The following is a 23,642-nucleotide window of genomic DNA, read 5'->3' on the forward strand; positions in this document are numbered from 1 at the left end:
AAGAGGAAGGGCAACTGGGGCATCTTTCCCCGGGACCCAGCCTGAAAGGGACCCCAGGGGGATCAAGGGCCCCTTGAATACCTGTTTAAAAGATCGATATATTCTAATAGAGTACTAGTTAAGATCTAGATACTCTAATAGAGCAGTCACATGCAGTAGGAGCAGTGTAGCAAGCTTATAAATAAAGAGATATAGAGGGATCAAAGAAAGATCAGCATACTAACAACTTTGCTGACACTTCTACATGTAGCTAAGTGAGCAATACATGTACATGTATTATATTAAAGTGTACAGGTGTGTACAGAAATCCATAGATGATAAAGTACAACTAAATATAGTTAGCTACATACATTTTACTATGATTTGAAATATTTGCTTGAAATGATTGTGTGTGTTGTACTATATAGGATTTTCTTCATCCACAATCATGTTCACACAATGATTAAACAAATGTTTGTAATACGAACAACGTGGGCTGTGTATATACGTACATAAAAAGTGCAAAAAGTTTCAGTTCCTTAAAATACAAACCTGATCTCCTACGCTATACATAACAACACTAAGGTAACACAAGGAATACTCTCCAGGTATCCACAAGGTTACATCCCCTATCTTGGCTTGTACACGTGAATCTTTCAAATAAATACATCCCTCTACCTCCTCTCCTAATGGGATTTTATTAACATTGTCACTGTCACTAACCACTTCATCAGCAAAACTCTCATAAGACAATCTGAACCTTGTCTTGCTTTTGTTTGAGCAGGATTGAAGGTACAAGATAAAAGCCACAGGTTGATCTTCTATTAAGAACACTGGAGCGATACTTTTGGTTTTCTTGGCATCAATACTAGTTTTTGTAAGCAAGGTCCCTTTAGCTGTATGTTGAACAAGTATTCCGGTGTGAACTGAGCGATCAAAATCAAAGTAGTGTTCTCTCAATCTTATCTGGTCTTGTGGCCCATCAAATTTGTTAGTGTTGTGATATTCCAAAGCAGCTTTGTAAAGATCTGGATCAGCTAACTGTGTAGGAAACACTTTGTCAACCAAGTCAGCCTTACGAATTAGTGGGTATCTAATATGTCGAAATGCTGATCTCATGTCTTCTGCACTAAATGAACCTTTTCTCTGCTTCGACCACTGCACAACTGCAAGAAACAAATCTAATTCCTTAACTTCAAGATGAGAACACTCTGTAAGGGCAACTACAGCTTGCAATGGCAGGGAAGAGAAATCTGCACTAGTAAGTACTTCCTTAAGATTATCTTCCATGAAATCAACACAACATTTTAGCAAATACTTACACTGACATTCTACTGCAAAGACAGCAATATCACAGTAGTTGTGAATGTTTATAAATTCATCAATGATTTCAACACACGTTGATTCAAGGGCACCAATATTGAGATAATCTGCAGCTTGCAACAACTCCAGACTCTTTGCAAAATTTGCCTCCACACAGCCAGTATAGATGAAACAAAACACCTTCTTCAGTGTACTGCTGTCTATATTGGTTAGTTCAATCTCCTTCTGACTACTCTCTTTCATGTTACCATACAACATAGCATGGAACACTGGTGAACCAGCTGCTACTATTACCCTATGAGCACTCACACTACCACCATCAGATGTCTTGAATGTCACATCATGTGTACTGGTGTCTTGTAGTAGAGTTGAGAATGTAGTGCCACACCAGTATGAGCAACTGTGTCCTACAATCTCATCTGTTCTTGAATCTATTATGACATTGTAGATGAATAATCTCACATAAACAGAGCATTTATAACTTTACAAGCTAGTAGGAATTACATTTTAAAAGGCAAGGGAGATCATCACAAATTTAATTCCTATTTTAGCCAATATTGTGAAATGCCATGATTGATGCATCTCTGAGGGTGATAATAAAGTAAAACTAATACACTATTGTTTCAAGGTAAAATTTAGCAGTATAACAAGTAATAGATCACAATAATATGTTCAATATTGTATCCAGAAATAGTAACGCATTACATGGGCATGTGGAGGGGGATTCCTGGGACTGGACACCCCTCTGAAATTAAACTATGCTGGTAGCAGGTTAAAGTTTTGGTGGTACAAAGAAAAAGCAGTAAAGACAAGAACAGTGCAATATTGACTTATATTGATCTCTCAGAAGTGGATAGAGAGAACAGAAACTCAATGGCAGATCTAGATGAGTTTGACAGAAACCAACCTCTTTTTAAATTTAGCTCAGTGACAATCTAACTAGCTTCATTTATTGCTGCATGTATTGTCAATTTATAATAGGCAAGCCCCTCTATGCATCACTGTAATGCATGCAATAGCATTTATTAACTAACATTCATTATAGCCACTAAACCCTCAGCAACACTTTACTTTCTAACTCCCACTGCTAAAATAATTGAGATACTCTAATAGAGCAATCAAAGCTATGTATAGACTGCTAAGTCATAACTTTCGCCCTACAGCTACATAGTTTATTTCTTTCACAGCTTAAAGCATTGGCTAAAATAGTTAATCAGAGCTTCTAAAATCTCATGTCCTTAGATGCCTTATTTTACTCATAATACACTTTACATTAATCCCCTTTTAAAAATTCTAGATACGCCACTGGAACTACATGTCAAGGAAGAAACCCTTTATAGAGATTAAGATACAGTGAAACTTCTCTATTATGGACTTTTTGGGACCCAACATTTTTGGCCACTTTTTGCTGTGATACAGAGGTTTTCCTATTTCAAAGATAAAAATGTAGTGACCAGACCACTTGGGACCAAAATTTTGTTCTTCTTATAGAAGTTTTTTTCAATTGTGTCCTTAATTCAGAGAGGTTCCACTGTATTCTAATAAAGCAGCCAAATGTATTCTGCGTAGCGCATACTCAACAAGTGCTAGGATTGAGGATTCAAATGTTTTGATAAAAAACTATAAGTAATTGAACATTTCTAATAGTTAAAACTAGGGCTGTGTGATATTGAAAAAACTTATATAATAAGTTTTGATAACAAAACCCATTTAATGATATTATCTCGATAATAAAATATTGTCATAGTGTACTTATACAAGCACAGTTTTGTGTATTAATAATTGAGATAATATAATTACTTAAGGCTAGTATCTCTTGCCCTTTTCAGCATATCACAGCTGATTGTGACCTTACTCATAAGAGAACCATCTGCCTGCTTTATATACAATAGTCTACAGAGATTTGCTATTATCTTGAGATATCGACAATTATCTTTATTGCGATAATGACATAGGTATCACGGTAATCACGTTATCACTATTATTGCACAGCCCAACACAATTAAACTTTTTAATTGCTGCATAAGACCTGTATAATGTTGTGAGGTTACTTTCTTGTTTAAATACAACTTGTACAAATGGCAAGTGTAAACAATATAGTGACACAAGCACCAACTGTAAACAACTGTAAAGCTGACACATGTAGTGCTTTTACTACTGGCACAAGTAATGCCAGCTGCATGTACACCTAATTATAGACAATGGGTGCCCACCAACAGGATTTGAATATCATTTGAATGCAAATGAACCTTCAAATTTCAGTACATTTGCTTATACACTAATTATCTAATTGAATAGTTGTAACCAGTCTGTGGATTTTGTACTCTGTACCAGTAAACTGTTGTTCTTGTCAGTGGTGAATCCAGGGAAGGCATGTGCCTCCCCTTCCCCAAAAAACTGTAATGCAATCAGTTAAATTTATACTCTAATAGAACAGTCACAGCATGTAATAAGGATCATCACATTTGCTACGTATGAAAACTTGCATCTGCAGCACCAGCACAATTGTGACCAGATCTGCAAAAGGGGATCTTATAGCCTTTCTGATTGCATTTACCTGGCCACCCATAACTTGGCTTGTGAATAAGGTACCAGCTATAGTTTGGTCACATTATACCCCTAACATGTTGGCTACTACTGTGTGGTGTAACATAAAGGTGATAGGTTAAAAGCAAATGAAACTTCTCTACTTTGAAGTACTTACAATACTTGTCCTTGCATTTGAGAACTGCACTTTTCAAGGTCTTCCGCACCATCAATTAATGGAGCGATGATGCATATACCAGACAGGAAAGATATACTTCGACATTACAAAAAACATCATCCTTTTAGCTAACTGTAAGTCAATCCATGCATATCGTGCTACATATAGTCAGCCCCTGTGGTTGAACCAACCCAACTCTTCAAAAGATTTCACACAGCATTCGTAGGTAACTGCTACAAAAAAACATTGTATTTTTTTGTTTGTTTCCCTACTTTACCAGTTCTGTAGTGAATTCGAAAATTTGGGCTTATAGGATAACAGTTGGGTCAGTCCTAGACTGCATGGTATAGCTAGCTAAATCACTTACATGGCACCAAGCTGACCCTAGATATACGTAGCTTAGAATTGCTGTCTTCAGTAAAGCCCCTTTACACACTGAAATCCTTACAATGAATTACACTTGTCCATGCTTTAACACATGTGATTACTCAGCTAGACAATTCTCCTGTGACCACACCATCCCCACTGTGAGTAAATATGAACACAGCTATGGTGCATGGGTATATAGTACTGTCCAGAATTAGATGCAGTCTGTTGTTATACACTATAATCATGACAATTTACTTCACACCCGCAACTGAACTATTCATGACTGTCACTGATCCCTACAGCCCTTGATCAATGCAGACCACTTCTGTTCTACATCAAATCTGTAGGCGTAGCAATCTGGGTGGCAAGGGGGGCTCCCCCCTGCAGTTTTCTGATTGTATAAGCTGCAAAAAAATCAAGATACTCTAATAGAGCAGTCAATTAGGCCATATCTATTTGAAAAATTGTTGCTCGGACCCAACCGACCCAATTTTGCACAGATTTTAATTAAGATTAGAGATCACGTGAAACCTAGAATTTAATTGGTAATTGGTGCAAAAAGATCAAGATACTCTAATAGAACAGTCAGTGTGTAAAATCTCGAAATGTAACATTATCTATATGGGCGTAGTTCCCTTAAAACCAGTATACCCCTATACTTCCCGGTTAACATACTTCAGTGTCATCCATGACTCATTGGGCTAAATGTAGCTAGCTACTAGCTACATTTTGCAATAGTATAGCTACGTAGCTTGTAAATAGAAAGCATTTGACATGTCTGCAGACCAGTGCAGTAACTACAAATATTTTATCTGACTTACATATAAATTTTTGAAGATCATTTCTAAATTATCCTTTTTTTGTTTTGTTACTGACTGACCCATTTTGTTGTAAAAAGCAACAACTTTTCAAATAGGTATGGCCTTACTCTAATAAAGCAGTCACAGTATTCAGAGAAGCAGGGTAGTAAACTATGAAGTTGTAAATAATGATTTTTATGTGCTTTAAAATTATCAGTGAATTTGGTGGAGGGCAGCAGCAATTCTTAGCAGGTATTGACCTTTTTTTGCTCTTCAACACTGGCCCTACCAAATCGTGAGCTCCTCTTGCTACACCTATGAAATCATTTTCAGTCTTGAAATGCCTTTAGCTTCTAGGGGCTGTGCCCCCAGATCCCCTTACTCCATAATTATACCGGACCTCCTGCTCCATATATTTACTACCATATAGCCTAAATATTTCAAAGGGGGGAAAAATTTTTCGCTTACTTCGTGGTTTTAGGCCACTCCAAATAAATTCTCTGTTTCCCATCCACCACCCGCATCTGGTCACTACCAGCTCTAAATATTCCATTATTCCGTATTCTTCCATTATTTTCCGGTTATTCTTGCATACTGATAGGCTCAGTAAAAGCTATCTTGAAACAGTGTCAGCTTACGTGTCAGCAGTGCTAACAAGTCAGCACAAACTTCACGTTTGTTATTTTTGCAACTTACAAAGGAAAGGAACAAGCTTTTATGCAGTCTTTTTGGCTGTGCCAGGCAAATAATGGCTTGAAAAGCTAGCCAATCTTATAATGAAATAATGGAAATGGACCGCTCGCCCGCATGCAAATATGCCTGAGTCCAGGACGGGAAACAGAGAATTTATTTGGAGTGGCCTTAGCTAGGGGTTGCTGCGAAAATTTTATCCTTAGAAGACTAATACATTTTTGGAGTGGTTTGCAAATCCGAGAAAAGACTGAATTAATTTTTAGCAACACTGATTGCTCAACCTCGAAAATTTGCCCCTCAAACTACACGGTACTTTGGTGTGCCCCCTTTCCAAATCCCATACTGCTTGTATCTTGAACGAGACTCTTGTGCAATCAGTGCCCAGGTTTTATCGACATGTTCTCTAGTTACACAGCTTAGATATTTACCTTCAGATGAAGCTTCCTTGATTTTCATTCGCTTTGTGGAGAGTTCTTCTTCCATTTTTAGCGAAGAAACTTGTAGACTAATGTAGAGATATGATGCCCGCCCAGAACCAGCTGCAACTATTAAACGCGTGAATTGAATTAACTGGCACTGCGCGTTATTTTTACAAGACTGGCCTTTCAGATCTTTCAGAAAAAGCAAACAAGCGGGTGCTAATTTACTATTGGATTGTTTGTAGCATTGATATCAGCATATTAATTTAACGCTGTGCCTAGAGTCACGGCACCGTGACTGGTGCTAAAGTCACGGCGCAGTCAATTCACACAGTAGTTGTATGAAGGTAAGTTTTTGTTGAGTTTGAGGCGAGCTAGGGTTGGCAGAGTCTAGTATTCCCCGAGCATTCGACTTTAGGGCACGCGCCTAGTAGTATTCCCCGAGCATTCAACTTTAGGGGATGCGCCTGGTAGTATGCCCCGAGCATTCGACTTTAGGGGATGCGCCTTGTACTTTAGGGTTAGGGTAAGGGTTCAAGTTTAGTTTCTTCTTTATTGGTGTTATTTATATAGGCTTCTTCATGAATGACATATATAAGGTACAAACTAAGGGAGTAGGGTAGCTGGAACCGCAGTGATACACTGGTAGAGCGCTGGGCTAGAGAATGAGACGTCCTGGGTTCGATCCTCGTTTTAGCCAAACTTTTTTTTTTCGTTTTCTTAGGTTTTTGTCTAAGGTTTTTTTTATTCACGTGATTGCCGTGACTCTAGGCACAGCCTTATAAATCTAAACACGTATTAAAATAGCCATAGTGGTCACGTGACCAAAAACTCCATCATTAGCTACATTGGACAGTCTATTCAAAATTCATTGTATTTTAGGGTGATCTAAGACTATTCTATTTTCTTACCTAAATGAACTAATGAAGACTTCTACACTTGTATAGTGTTATATAGCTACTATGCACGAACATATCCTATAATAGGTGTTAGCTATGGAACTGTAAATGTGACCGGGCCTGCAATAATAGGGCATGTGGGCACAAACTACACCCTGTCACACAATGGATCATATCTCAGTACTGGAATAGAATATCTGCATTCTACTACTTACATTATAAAGCCAATTAAATGTGTAATATACATACTGAAAATTTCATGGCCATACCTTAATGGTATCAAACATTATGAGCCATGAAAGCTTGAAAAATTTGGCAAATTTTGTGTGCCCACATGCCCTATTTTTGCAGGCCCGGTACAAATAATATGAACACTTTTGGATATTTATGCATGTTAAGACTACACTGATATTTAAAGTAATAGGCAGAGTTATAAATAAATTAGTACTTGTTTATTTAACATCTGCATATCACGTGTGCTGAAATCACCAGAAACAATGAAAGATTTAAATTATCAGACCAAGGACAGATGGATCTAGGATTTTTCCAAGGGGGGGGGGGGGGGGGGGGGTTAGAAACATATAGGTGACTAGCAAAACATTCTGTGATAGAATGGTATGGCTACACATAAGCTTAATTAGGCCACATAAACTTAGTTATTAGTTTCTCATCCTCCTGTACTCAAAATAGCAGTGTATGCAGATGGATATTAGCTAATTAAAATGACTCAAAATGCAATTTTCTTAAACTGCTCTAGCAAGGCACCGACTATAAAAGGTACTAATTGGCCTCCCTTAGCCACCAGTGGTACAAAAAATCCTGTAAGAAAAATGGCGATGTGGGAATGAGAAACTAATAATTTGGCTTTACTTGCAATTGTCTCTCATTCGCAAAATTTGGATTTTTATGTGGGCAAGTGCAGTCATTATTCATTATTAAAGAATGATACTCCAAATCAAGGTGTCTGTACTGGAACTATAATGGTTAGCTGAAGCCTTTTAAGAATTAGTATTTATGTTTTACCACCATTTCGAAGTGCAAGTGACATTTGCTGTGCTGTAAAATGATAGCCAGTCTTCTTAGCATCAAAATATGTGTGTATATGTACATGACTGATGACAGCAATAATGAAAGAAAGTGGTTACTGAACCAAAAGGTTTTTATTTTGTGTCTAGTAGTTGCCTGAGCATTCGACTTTAGGGGACACGTCTAGTATAGTTTCCCTGAGCATTTGACTTTATAGGGGATGCAAAAAGTAGCAGTAGCAGTAGCATTAGGATTAGGGTCGGGTTCAGCTTTGGGTTCTTCTTCACCTTTAGGTTACATTCTTCTTACTGTACATGTGTAGATTAGATTACTACTACTACTATACTACGTGAGTAACATTTATAAGAAAAGTAGAGGTAGTGATGAGTAGCTAGCAGCAGTAGCACAGTGGTTAGCACATTGCCTACAGTTCCAATAGATGGCTGAGTTTTGTGGTTTTTCGTTCAGTGACCCTTTTTTGTCTAAGTTTTATGTATTCAATAGTGAGTCCAGCTTATTGAACCGACTTTTGGCTGCCATAATGAAATTAGAGGTGGTGGGGTAAAAAGGACTGTGGGTGCATGGGGATGAGAAACAATTAATCAAGTTTGTCTGATCTACAGTAAGTGTGCTTTCACTAGCATGTGAAACATGTCAACCTAGGGGGTCTGGGGGCATGCTCCCCCAGGAATTTTTGAGAGTTAGGCTCACTAATATTGAATTTGAGAGCATTTTCAGCATGATTTTTTTATCTCTCTATAGCTTGATACAGTAGCTATACTAACCAAGCTGTGGATATAGCTATGCCATAATGGCATTATTATAATGAATCAGCTCCTCTTCTAATTTAATTTGTGAGGTAAAAACAGGTAAACTTGAAAGGTGATATTGACGCTTATAGATTGGACACTCTGTAGCTATAGCTGCATCTTGCTAACAAACTTCTGATCCATGGTCTGGACTACTGTAGCTACAGTATTATTATGATGCATTCTTCTATCTCTTGTTTAAAGCAAAATTTGCTGCTGTGACAGTTCCAGACAACCTAGCTCTGCAAAACCATATGGGGTGATATCTGGTACAGAAGCGTGTCTCCTGCACATCAAAATGTCACAATATGCACACCAACTGGCAAGTGGTGTGTATATTGGTGTTTGCCAGTTGGTGTGCATACTGCAACATTTTGGTGTGTCAGACACACTTCACTTTTTCTGAAACACCATGAAATGTGCAATATACATGCCAACTGGTGCTGGCAGGTGGTGTGTATATTGTGACATTTGGTGTGTCAGACACACTTCATTTTTAGTAGACAAAAGTGGCTAAATAAATTATACCTTATCGGGCTGTTGACTACCAAGATTTTTGCTAGATGGCTGAGCCTTATAAATCAGACTATGAGTGTAAGGTGTAAGCACTAGCCAAACTAAGCCAGTTACCATTATAATTCCTTTTAAATCTAATACATTCATTATCATCATTGTTCAACTATCTCTATAGGGACCTGCAGGGAGGTAACAAGTTAGCCTGTGGTACAGGGAGTCAGAAACATGAACCTGAAAACTATGCTGAATGCAGAAAAAATCCCAGACCAGGTGGTGACTTGATCCACGGACAGCTTAATTGCAGTCTAGGCAAGTGCCTGCATGAGGAGCCACACAGCCTGGGATCTAGGACTTCTTCCACATTCAGCTATAAATAATGATCATACTTTGATTAAGAATTACTTCTAACATAATATTTCCAAATTAAATAAGAAATCATTATTTTGGAGTGAAGTACAGGAAGGAATTTTACACTTGTGTAGGAACATGTTAACATGCTTCCTATATACATTTGTAGAGCTTTATTGAGAATTTTTGCAGAATTTTGTAGGAAATACTCCCACTCTATTGATTCAGAATTTGTAAACAAGATTCCTACACAATGAGCAAAATGAGTCTGTAAAATATCTTCTTGCGGTGTAGGAATAATTCCTGCAAGTGTAGGAATCATTCCTACAAGTGTAGAAATTGTTTCTACAAATGTAGGAATTATTCTTACAATGTCCTACATGTGCAGGAATCTTTCTTACAAAATTCAAGTGTGGGAATATTTTCTACAAAATTTCTTAATAATTATAGTCCTACACATGTAGGAACCATGCTTCCTACACAAGGGTAAATTTTGGTACATCACATAAAATTTGAGAAAAACTTGCCACAACTATTCAAATTTTGGCTTCTTATTTAGTTTGGAACATGTTCTCTTGTAGCCATAATCGATAGTACTGGCCAGGCAAAGTTGATTTATAGGTTCTCATCACCCACCCACATCACATTCCACCCTGCCTCCTCTATAAAAATAATTCATTGCTGCTATAACTGATCACCTGCTCTATAGTGTTTTGATGTTTCAGACCAGCTAGACATTAAATTTTCAGCTAAGGAAAATGTTTTTCCTGCTTCAGAAAGATGGTTAAGTATAAGAATAAGTTTAAGGCAATCCTTGTAGTGACAGATAACCTGCTGTTGCTGTGATTTTGGGTGCTTCCTTCAATAGCTAATTATAATGAAAAATAACCACCCACCTCCATTAAAATTGAGGAATTGGCTGATGAGAAACTAGCAAATCTACAGCATATCTTAACCACAATTTAAACTTTTGCAACTATAGAGATGCATGCAATCCACAATTGAAACATTTCTTGAAGACATCTTGAGGAGAAAGGAGTTGATCCCCCTTCTGGAGCAGTGTTAAAGAGGTATAGTTACATAGGCATCATTTTATATTGCTAGTGCCATTGGCGTAGCCAGGAAAAAATTTTTACCAAGGCAAAGTTTGAAGTAATTGAGAGACCTAGGGTATGCTTCTGACTCAACTGATTCACAAACGCTTTGCAATTGTGTACTAGCATTTGCAGTTTGATTCTCTGGTTGGATGGAAGAAACTGTTTCAGAAGACTCTGAGCATTTTTCTACATGTCATGAGTAATGTTTCAGCTTAGTTAATGGTACAGCATACCATACTTCAATTATTAGACTAGTTTAATTGTACTCAACACAAAAAAAACTGACTTACTCTGGAGATATTTCGAGTGTTCAGGCCATCCATGGACTGCAACAGTGGTCATTATCATGCACACTATTGATCTGATGTAATATTTAAGTCAGAGATTATCTCTTTCATGAAATTCTCAACTGCATATAAGTATATCAAGCTAGGGAGTCTGGGGGCATGCTCCCTCAAGGAAATTTTCGAAATAATATATGCTTTGAAATGGAATGTGGGGGCTATATCATGATATACATGATCAATGAGCTCAATGCAATGCCATGCAATTGATTCATTGGAACACTTTTGAAAAGTAATCTAAAGACAATCAACAATGTAAATGTTTTAGACTGAGCAGTGTAAGAGAGTACTGGCTATAATTTACACTGAATGCTCTATTAGATTATAGCTACTACGATGCATATGACTGCTCTATTAGTGTATCTCAATTTTTCCGCATACAAATTCAAGTAGCTGAAAAGTGGTCCAGGACCATGTTACATGGGCTCCAGCCTGCTTAGTACTACATCCAAAGATTCTATTATGTGTGGAACAGTAATGCTGCATATATATAGCGCTGAATTTCATGCTTGTCTTATAAAATAATGATACTTAAGTTGAGATGCATATACCTTAGCTGTGTCCAGTTCCCATTGGTGACACACAGACTAACAGCTGTTGCCTTAAGCCACTAAATGGATATAACACATTAACACTAATAAATTTACTACTGTGGTAGATACCCAGTAAGAGTCCACAATATTTTTGGTTATACAATTCAATAATAATGATGTATTGACACATAGACCATAGTATAATTTCTTGTAGTCATGCGCATATATACAAGAGTTGTACCAGGAAGTTGTCGTGATGTAGTAGACCACTATTTTTGTTGTGTAGACTACATGTTTGAGATTACACATATTCTTGTTACCAACATAGCAAACTGTAGGCAAATATTTCACTTGGCTGATGTTTTCATCTTCTCTTCCTAGCAAGGAAATTCCCAGAATGGTCAGTCTGTGAATACTTAAGGTGGCACTGGGTCAGCAGATAACGGGCGCCCTGGTTATTAGAAACCTTATGCAGGTCTCTGATGTTTTTAAGAAAGAACTTTGTCTGGTTTTAAGGTCAAACTAAGTGTTAAGTCTTGAAGTAAGCCACAGTTTTGTAGAGCCAGTGCCAGACAAGAAAGTTCCTTATGCTATAAGAGATGCTGAGCACAAAGAGCTTAACATAGTGACTGGGCCACACCCTTGGTTGTTGTTCCCAAAAGTTATGGTAGTAGCTATATGTTGACTGTAAACCCAGTGACCAATATCCATTGCCATGCCTTTAACTGGTACTTCAGCTTATCAGCAAAATTAATGTCCTTGCCGAAGATTCACATCCCTATGTCACAGAAAGGGATAATTATACAGGTATTTATGCTTACCTTTGAAATGTCATCTGCTCTGGCAGTGTTTATGGAGGCTATCCTTCAGGGGCTACCACAAGTAATTTACTACCTCGATGATAGTCTTGTGATGGGCTCCACAAGAACACTCGCAAAATTTGTTAGAGAAATTGTTGTAGCATGAACTGAAAGAGGAGAAATGTAGAAGACAGTGTGGACTACTCAGCACAGAGTGTGATTCTCAAGGCTAAACAAAACAAAGACATGGTGAACATGGCAAATATCATTCCTTAAACCCAGGACAGACCATTTGGGTTAGAGATTTTTGTGGAAGTACAAGGTGTGTTCCAGGAGTGGTTGTACAGAATGTTGCATGGTGCTCTAATTATTTACATAATTAAAAGACATGTTGACCACATTCGGAACAGAGTTAACACTCAAGTACCTTCTAGTCACAGGCATTTTCTCATACTCCCATGATTTACATGTTCACATGCTGTGTACCAGTTAACAAAAGTCCTGGAGCCATACCTGCTTTGTAACAGCTAAAAGGTAACCACAGCAAGGATTAAGGATCACATTGTTGATGTCGAGTCACTGCAACCAAAAAAAGATGCCAAAAGATTATTTTACATTTATAGGATGAATTTAGTAAAATCTTTGTTACAAGCACTTGTGCTCGTAGCTACTTCTCAGCCAGGATTAAGACCCAAGCTACAGAACTGCATACAATAATTGTTATGTGTATTCTTTGCAATTACTAAAATTACAGATTCAAACTTGTGACATCAAACTTTTCCCGGAGGAATGCCCCCAGCTGGAGCATGTTACTCATGCTGAGTGCACTCACAGACTCAGAGTGCATGCATCATTTCATAGTCCAACATAAGCATTGCAAGATCTGCCTAAAATTTCTACCTATACCCCTGGTCATTGGTAATTTATCCCTGATATCATTTTTGAATGTGGCACTCAATATTAATATTTTCTCATGAATGAAACTTGTTTTAGAAGGATAACCAGACTAGCACAAGTGTAGGAGTGTATGTAGTGTGTATAGAAACACAATTACTTGAAAAGCTAGGTGTTGTGAACAAATAGCTGTGAAGTTGTCATTCGCAATAATATTGAGCATTGCATGACACAATTCTGCAACAATAAGTGATAACAAACATTATATTGAGACAATTGTAATCATCTAATTCCAAAAAACTAAAGCTTTACCTGACTATAGTCAGTATTGCAACTTTTACAATGGGAAATTCTCAAAGTCACTGATATCATTAGCGCATTTATTGTAATCGGCTGGTCACATCAGGTTTAAGACATTTCACTTTTCAGTACACCCTAGGGGACAGTTTTCTATGTGTATTACTTTCACTCTGCAAGTTGCCTATATTGAAACTGGAGACTCCTGGCCTGCTCAGCCATTTTCTGTTGATATCCAGCTAGCTTGCTGTGGATGCAAATTAGGAAAACACTACTTTGGCTACAATCTTGGTGAAAATTTAAACTCATAGCTTTTGGCCCCTACAAGCCAAACCTGTCCCAAGCCATATGACTTGACATTAAACAATGATATTCTTGGCCTGTTGGTGTTTACTGACTAAATCAAGTTAAAGAAGTGCCTAGACCGAGTGGTCCATGCTTGCGCATGATGAGACAAAGAATTGTGACAGCACAAAATTAAACAACTTAAAGTTGCAACTGTGAAATCTTTGCTAACATTTTCTCTTTCAGCTCTTTATAATGATTTCAGGACAGCTTTGATTTCCGGCTCTAAGTAGTGTTTATCCAATATAATTAATGCTTTGTATTAATCTGAAATCTGCTTGTATATGAATAAAAATAGCATAGACATTGTTGTGAGTAATTTGTTTGAAATTAGTGCACTCAGCGAAAACCAGTCTTTTAAGGTGAAATTTTATGTTAAGTTTGTATTTGCAGCAAAATGGATACAGTTCCAACAGTTTGACACCATAATGCTTTCAAAGAAACTTCACGTAGAAGCTAAAATATATTATTATTGTGTTTTAAAAGCTTTACGTTACCATTGCATAGTTTTAAGAATGAGTCCATAAGCAGGGGTGGATCTAGGATATCAGAAGGGGAAAAAGGACATCATAGGAAGCTAAGAAAACTGTCAATAGTTGATAGGTACAACTATGCGGTACAGTGTGCGAAGTACACTCAACATACTCAGTCTCCTACAGAAATATTTTGCAAATTTATATACAGCTTGCTGAGATTGAATTTGGTAATAATAATATTTTAAGTGAAATTTACATCGTTTTGTTAAAGTGGCTAACAATACCTTTAACCATTGTGAGCCACTAGCAGTCGTAACATACTACAAAGCTGTAGGCACAGCCAGTGGCTAAAAATCTATTTTTACATCTGAAAAAAGAATAGAATGGACATCAGTTACACATGATCGATACCAGGGTTGGGCCCAGGAGCTGGCAAGGGGAGGGGCACAAACAAGATCATATCCATATCATTAAAAGGGGAACTTGCTCTGAGCAGCTAGTAAAGAGCTAACCACAGACTGTTGTATTGTTGATGTGTATCTGGTGTGGCCAAGAAAGAATGTATTGTAAATGCTATACTGAGTATTTTTAACAAAGTTTGAAGATTGGGAATTTTGCACTGATTGATGTTCTGCATCCGGTCATGCTGCTTTCCCTGATATTGAAAATTTAATTGACTGCCTTTTAAAACAGTAATGGTGTGGAGGAAAAAAAGTTGGCCAAATGATTTGCCAATTAGAGTAAAAGGTATTATTTTAAAAGCGGCAAAACTGAATGTAGAACATCAGTCAGTGCCAATCTTCAAACTTTGTTAATCTTACTCAGTAGCATTATAGCTTCTTGGACACACCTTTTTTTACAGCGAAGATGTTTTTGCATGGATATCATTATTAAAACAAATTTGCTAGAATTATGAGTGGATAATACTAGAATAATTTTGTATGCAGTGTCCATGCCCTGGCCATTTTGTAGTTAAATAGCATTAGACAAACCAAGCAATACATGCATATGCATGTATATACAAGGAGGGCTATGGAGGCTGGCCCCCTCTACTTTATTTTAGGGGGTACTTAGCACTCCACCTTTAAAGATCAAGATACTCTAATAGAGCAGTCATCAAAGCAGTCATGTGCTCAAATAAAATATTCAGATGTATTATGTTTAGTAATATAAAGTGTTTAGATTGACTGTTATAGAATATATCGATCTAGCTACGTATCTATTGAGTGTGGTGCACTGTACCTTTTTGAAAGAGGGCAGTTTGTCTAAACCTATACCAACTCTTTCTTCCCCCACACACAAAATTTGGATTGCTATATAGAACAATTTCTTATAGGGATGATTGTGAATTGCATTAAAGTATTCCACATTTTCACAATCTATTTCATGTTATTATGTAATTTACCAATTATGAAACATAAAAGTCAATGTAACAAATTAAATTCATAAGTTTTTACAATATTATTCTACATATTGTGTAAGGTGTTTATATAGAGAACTCTATTGGTGTACCTGATTGAAATTTCCATCCTTTAGAGTTCATGCGTGGACATTACAGCAGTGTTGATATTTTTGGCCACAGGTGATAAAATGAAGAGAAATGCACTACTGGAATTACCATCAAGTGTAACTTAGTCTGACAAGTTCGTCATTTTCCCTGAGTCTCCATAAGACTGTACAGAAGGATGTGTAGTGAACATGGATGATAAGACAACAGGGTCATTAATACTTGTACTGTGCTGGTATTTTTTATTGTGCGTGTGTTAGATTAAATGATTTACCATTACAGCTCAGTCATGAGTGCATGCTAGTACCACAGGCACAGCAATATATCTACTTCAGATACTACATCATGGTAATTAATATATAAGACATGAATAAAATAATGAAGATCATATTGAACTGAGGTCACTAGAGTAGAAAAGCAGGTACTACTAGTGTTCAACAATTGGTAAACTATGGTGTACAGAAATTGTACATAACATGGAAAGTAAGTGGAATCAACTACTCAAACATGCGGAAAGATGCTACCTGCTGGTGAAAATTCCAGAGAAGTTGATTTCCAGGAGATATTAATAAAGTATTTTGTTCAATAATAGGTTGGTTACACAAATGGTATCAACAGCAACTCTGCATCTGCAGTGATATGAGGTTGAGAAGCAAATTGGTATGAGAAAATACATGGAAAGATAAACAAGATACTAATATCACAAGCAAAAAAATCTGTTCTTTTGTGAGAATTTAACACCAACAAAGGAACAGAGCATTAAAAGCAAATGCATGTGACATAGCTATGTACTGTAACTCTCATTTATCAGAAGATTTATCTCAATTGAAGTATCGTTTTTAGTGGCCTTCATCTTACAAGTTCTGTCATGTTAGCTAGTTCCAATGACCATGCTAGATCTGCAATTCTATAAATTTACATATTTTTTCTCTGTGAACCTTCCATTGGAGAGTTGGCACAATCGATTCTCTGCTGTACAAGTGATTGATCAAGATCATTTCTAGGGACAAGGAATATGATGGTGTTGTTAGTCTCCTGCTGCAAATATGTTTTTGTGGTATTTTATGAGATTATTTTGCTACGTATATATGTACCATAATCTTTGCAAGAAATGACCCAGCACATGTTAGTTACACCAAGGTGAACATTTTTGTCCATGTAGTTACTAGAATGCTATAAAAGTCAGAAAATTTGCAATACAAGTAGCTCATCTTTTTTGATGCACCATTTTGGTAGCCATCAAGGAGCTGTATATTAAGAGGAAAATAATTATGTATAAGTAGCTATAAATAACAATTCAAGCAATGTCATCCGTGACACATAATGTGCAGTGCATCTGGTAAAATACTCTAGCAGACAGGTCCAGTCCTAGTAAAGTTTAATTCTGCTGCTTATGTTTCCAACTTACTAAACAATAAAAAGCAATGTCCAAAAGGTATCACTGTGAAACCTGATCTACCTCTGCAGGCCAGAAAAATTGAATCATTACTCTTAAAAGAACGGTGGAAACTCATACAAAATGGCCAAGATAGCAAGACAATTATAGAATAAAAGGTAGTATCATTCTGGCTGGTAAACTATTTGCCACTGTTATCAGTGATGAATCACATAATGAGCACCATTTACAGTACTCAGCCACTCACCAGCCAGCAGTGATCAAAGTACTTCCAAAGATGCTGACAATAACTGACTAGCTCAGAGTCAGTACCAGCTAGTGTCATACTGTAGTTCATCAAATTTTAATCAGTTAAGTATTTGCTTATCACACAGTACAATAGTACTGTATAGTAGGGACCACAAAGGAGTAGGCGTGGCCCATGAAACAATATCACCAAAAAAACAGCCTCAATTTCCCCTGACGACAATGAGGCAGTATTGGTTAGGTGAGACTAAGCCCAAACAAGCTTTCAGATCAACCTGAAACGCTTTCAACAAGTTGCTACAGAATTTTAAAAATAATATATTTAACAGAATTTTCTACTGATTGACTGCCTGAATGACTGCCTGACTGACTGCCTGACTGACTGACTACCTGATGCCTTCAGACAAGTGTAACTCAATAACGGCTAAGGCCACATGCTTGCTTTTTCACTATTCGATGTCGCTTTGGTTCGACAGGTGCCTTTTGGCATTCCACAGTACGTACAATGCATTCTTCATGGACTTACCAGTGTCCTCCTTTGTGTCCCATTCATCTTTGCTGACAGCAAAAAGTGTCTATTTGGTGATAGCATGCATGATGGTTTCCCTTCTCGTAGCAGAAATCGTCCGTATTTGCTATTTTGATAGCAGAGGTGCTTTTTGAACAGTTTTTAATTCGTACTGCTGTGTAACAGGTTGAACATAGCCAACAACGAAGCGTAGTGGATTCTTCACTTTTCAGACGATATTTGATATAACTGGGGTGCACGGCACCATTTCTTTCGGTATACGTGGATTGCAGAGGTGCGTTTCGAACAGTTCTTGATTCGAAATGCTGAGCAATGGGCTGAACACAGCTGACAACAAAGCGTAATGGATACTTCACTTTTCAGACGATAATTGGGGCACGCGGTACCATTTCAGATGCGGTATGCGTGGGTTCACCAGTCATAATAATTATTTACAAAAAAAAAGTTAACAATGAGTACACAGAAAAATTTGGAATTTTCAACTAGAGTAGGGTCCATAACACATCAATAAAAAGTATTGAAACAAACTGGAGTAGTGCATGATATTAAATCACAGTAAAACAATAAGAAGTGTTATATCCCTACTGTCCATTATGGTATCTTGAGCACAGTAGGGATATAACACTTCTTATTGTTTTACTGTGATTTAATATCGTGCACTACTCCAGTTTGTTTCAGTACTCTTTTTATCGGTGTGTTATGGTCCCTACTCTAGTTGAAAATTCCAATTTTTTCTGTGTACTTGTGGAATGTATGTAGTCAGGTAAACAAACTAATTAAAACCATTTTAGATAAATATTGTTCTGATTAGGTTTTTTCCAGGGACACTATCGTCAGTACTTTAATATGTGTGTATCATTGTTGTTACTTAAGGTTGGTACAAAACTACATGTCAAATGGGTATGACTACAAGTAGCTAGTATTCGTGAGTACTCGATCGTTAACTCTAGAGAGTACTCAAATACTAAAAAACCATGATCGTTTCAGCCCTAGTTCTGATTTCCAGATTGTAGCTATTACTGAGACTTGGTTAAAGTCATACATTTTAGACACTGAAATTTTTTCCAGAGATTGTAGAATTTTTAGGAATGACCATTTCACTCCCGAGGAGGAGGAGGGGTTATGCTTGCAGTAAAAGATAATATTGATAGATAAACATGACAGTCTGGAAGCCATTGTTGTGTCAATTTCATGTAGCAAAAACTAGTACTTCATTATTTGTTCCTCCTGATGCAGACCAATCACGTGAAACCTTACTGGAATATTTGTCAGCTCTATCTTGTTATGACCATCTAATACTAGGAGATGTTAATTTACCTGGAAAACTACCAAGGTCACACAGACTTTTCTTCTCAATTTTGTGACACAGGTTTTTGAATTAAATTTGGAGCAGCTGGTTGACAAACCAACCCACATTAATGGCAACATCCTGGATGTCATTCTAACAAACTTTTTCACTAGCCAGCTGACAATATCTGATGTTCACCCTCAAAGCCTCCCATCTGGCTACTTTATAATTAATTTTAGTGTTCCAACATCATCTCACGTTGTGGAACAGAAAGCTTCCTATGCTGCTTATGATTACTCAAGAGCTGACTGGGAAGGTATGTACAATTCTTTGATGGGGTACAACTTTCATGAATATTATCAACTAAGTGATGTCGAAGAAGTTTGTCAATGAGCTACATTAAAGCATGTTTTGCAAACTTCTATTCAAGCTTTTGTCCCTACAACTTTGGGACAAAAACTTGAATAGCAGTTAGCAAAACATGTTTTAATGTAGCCCAAACTGCATGCTTCAACATCACTTAGGTGATTATATTCATGAAAGTTGTAACCCATCAAAGAATTGTACATAGTTAAGAAGAAGCAGCACCCCAAATGATTACATCAACCAGACTTAATTGTATTCACTCTTTAAGAAAGAAGTACAAAAAGAAACCCATAAAACTAAAACTACAAGCAGAAGAAGACAACCTCCAAGCCCTGATTGTAGAAGCTAAGAGTGATTATGAATCAAAACTAATCAGCAGCTATGCTAGTTTCAATAATAATCTAATTTACAAATATAGCTATATCCTCTCTTGCAACAAGCCATGGCTTACCACAACAGATGTATTGTGGTACAGACACTACCACCTGTGACCAGGACAAAGCCACATTATTTAACAACTATTTCTACTCTGCTTTTAATGATAAAGATTCAACTGATGATTCCACAACTACCACTAACGACATTTCTGCTTGCACTAAATCACAACTGAGGATGTTTATGAAGCCCTATAGTCTCCCTTGACCCAAACAAAGCAATGGGGACAGATACCATCAACCCCAAGGTATTAATTAAAATATTGTGCAGACGTCCTCTGTCAGTTATCTTTTTCAGTCAACTATTACAAACGGCCATTTACCATCTGATTGTCATGCACATTGTGTCATTCCCATCTTCAAGTGTGGGGACCATGCTACTATAATTGTCTAACTATCATCCCATATCACTATATGTATCATTTCAAAGGTTTTGGAGATCATTTTTAATGTATTATATCAATCAAGTTTTTGTCTGGCTCTTTTACCCCTCATAACAAGTTACTACACAAAATAAGATATTTTGGCATTACTGGAACACTATTTAAATGGTTTGAAGTACATCTTTCTAATCGTTTTCAATATGTTTGTGTCAACAACAGTTTCTTGATTCCAATGGGGCATAATATATTAGTGATTCCGGGAGAATGTTAAAATTAATGGAAATAGTTTTTATTTAGCATAGCCTTGTGCAGTACTCCCTGAGGATCTCATATACACTTAGTTTTTAAAAATCTGTCATAGGATGGTGGAGTTATAAGTGATTTTGTCCTTGAAAATAGGCTAAATTTTCTCCATACTGTATCTTTCCATTGAAAATAGTCCCAAAAATGGCACAATTGAACAAATTAATGCTTATAACTGAGCTATGCAATAACACTTTGAACTTCTGTTTTCTGTTATAAATACCTTAATACATGGACCACAGTGTAACCTTACTTGTAAGACCCTCTGAATAAAGGTCACCTCCATAGAAGCCACTAAATAGTTGCATGCATTTAGCATCTTGCGGATGGAAAAACAGCATACACATGGTGAAGTGCAACCACTCTGTACCAGTCACCTCCACTCAAAAATACAATGTGCATGCAAAGCAAGGAGTTGTACTGTTGATTTATAGCTGCTTATATGATTATTTTTTCTCTTAATATTTGACAGCTACCAAAATGGTGCATCAATGAGATGAGCTATTTGTGGTGCATATTTGCTGACTTTTAACATAGTAATATTGAAAACTACATGGACAAAAATGCTCACCTTGGTGTAACTAACATGTGCTGGGTCATTTCTTGCAAAGAGAACATAACATTGTGGTGGCTATATTGCAAAATAATCTTATAATTGACATAAAACTCCACACAAACACATTTGTAGCAGAAAACTAACTACACCATCACATTCCTTGCCCCCAGAAACCCTAGAAACAATTCAATTGTTTGATCAATCACTTGTACGGCAGTAAATTGATTGTTGTGCCAACTCCCCAATAGAAGATTCACGGAGAAAATTTTATGCAAAATTTATGGAATTCTGGAATCGCTATTTATATTTCAGCAAGTTTGCACACTTGCAATTCTAGCTAAAGAACTACACTACTGCTACCTACAAGCCTATTGCTACTGTTAATAGTATAAAAGGATCTTGGGATAATTATAGTACAGAACTTGACATGGGAGAGCCACTACAAATCAATATCTGGCTAGGCCTACAAAACACTATATTAATTCGTAGAAGTTTTTCGGGTAGTGGCCTAGTTGTAACTAGAAGAAAATTATGTCATGCACTTGTTCACTTGCAAATCCCCTATTGCTTGCAAGTATGGAGACCTTACCTAATTAAAAACATTAATATATTAGAAAGAATACAGAGGCAAGCTACAAAGTGGATTTTGAACAATTACCAATCATTATACAGGTCTCATCTGGTGATTCTACATCTGTTACTATTTAATAATGCACATTCATGAAACGAATGATATTATTTTCTTTATTAAGCCTTACAAGCAACAGTCATCACATTTCAACATTACTGAGTATGTCCAGTTTAGTACTACTACTAATACTCAATTTGGTTCAACCGAAAAAATGATCCATCACAGATGTACATGTTCTTCCAACATAGCTCAGAACTTTTACTTCCATCGTTTACAATGTATTTGGAACTCATTAGCTACCTAAAATAGATCTATCTCATACAGTAATCTAATGATACTAATGTTCATAGTTTCCATCATTACCTGTGTCCTTGCTGCCACTGTTCAACAGTGTCACCATCACCAATATATGAAGTACTATTGTGACTAATTACTTATATTATTTTCAACTTTGTTTATGTATGACAGCACTTGCCAGTGGCTTTCACTATAATCTTTGTGCACTGAAAAACAAATAAATAAAAATAAAAGTAGGTAATGTGTGTTTCTGGCTTATATAATTTATGTGTGACCAAATTTAGGAAAACCTTCAATCTACACATAATAATTAGATTGTGAGATACGTGATTTTAAACATTTCAATCCAGCATAGTTTGAAAGCTATATTATGAGTTTGAAATTATCACCAGCCAACCAGTGTTTATTCCATTATAGCAAGCTATTGATAAAACCATGATTTTGAACACCTTTTTTCACGGTGGTATCTCTAACAAAAAAGCACGTCACCATGTGGGGTGGTGAGCAGGTGATTGATATTTGATATATGAACAGAAAATGGCCAAGTGGGTCATATGGTGTCTCCAGCCTTAATATTGGACCCTCAAGACCACCTGTACATGTGCTACTGAAAATTAAAGAAATGTATGTAGAAAATATTTGGACTGCTGTCCAAGGCTATTCATGCCTCTAGTCTCGTGTTTCAGCTGGCCAGCGGTATTACAAGGTGCTAGTGGCTGGCACACGTCTCTAGGAATCTACTCCTGAAAAGCAGCCAGATCAAACCAGAAGCATGGCTGTCATTCAAATGTGTACACATGCTGAGTATTGGTGTGGCTAATAAGTATCCATTCATGGAACTTCACAGGTGTGTACGTAGATTGACGATTATCAAAAATTTGGTCACATATATAATTTTATACACATACCAGTACAACCAGGCTTGCCCTAACCCAGCCCTTGGTGTTAAAACTTAATTTAATAATGTTTAGAGGTGACCAGAAGCCTTTTCTAAATAAACACTAAGGTTGATACTTTACAAGCTTCTTTGCAACA

At 36.8% G+C, this 23,642-nt stretch overlaps 1 protein-coding gene across 1 annotated transcript; it reads right to left on the reverse strand.

The window, feature by feature from the left end:
- Positions 1-294: 294 nt before the first annotated feature.
- Positions 295-6,408, reverse strand: LOC136241090 (kelch-like protein 2). Its single transcript, XM_066032265.1, has 2 exons — positions 6,297-6,408; positions 295-1,733 (listed from the first exon to the last, which is right to left on the reverse strand). The coding sequence occupies exons 1-2, from the start codon at positions 6,349-6,351 to the stop codon at positions 511-513; spliced, it is 1,278 nt and encodes a 425-aa protein (XP_065888337.1). The 5' UTR covers positions 6,352-6,408; the 3' UTR covers positions 295-510.
- Positions 6,409-23,642: the final 17,234 nt, after the last annotated feature.

The sequence above is a fragment of the Dysidea avara genome, chromosome 12 (genome assembly GCF_963678975.1).
Source record: "Dysidea avara chromosome 12, odDysAvar1.4, whole genome shotgun sequence".
NCBI lineage: Eukaryota > Metazoa > Porifera > Demospongiae > Dictyoceratida > Dysideidae > Dysidea > Dysidea avara.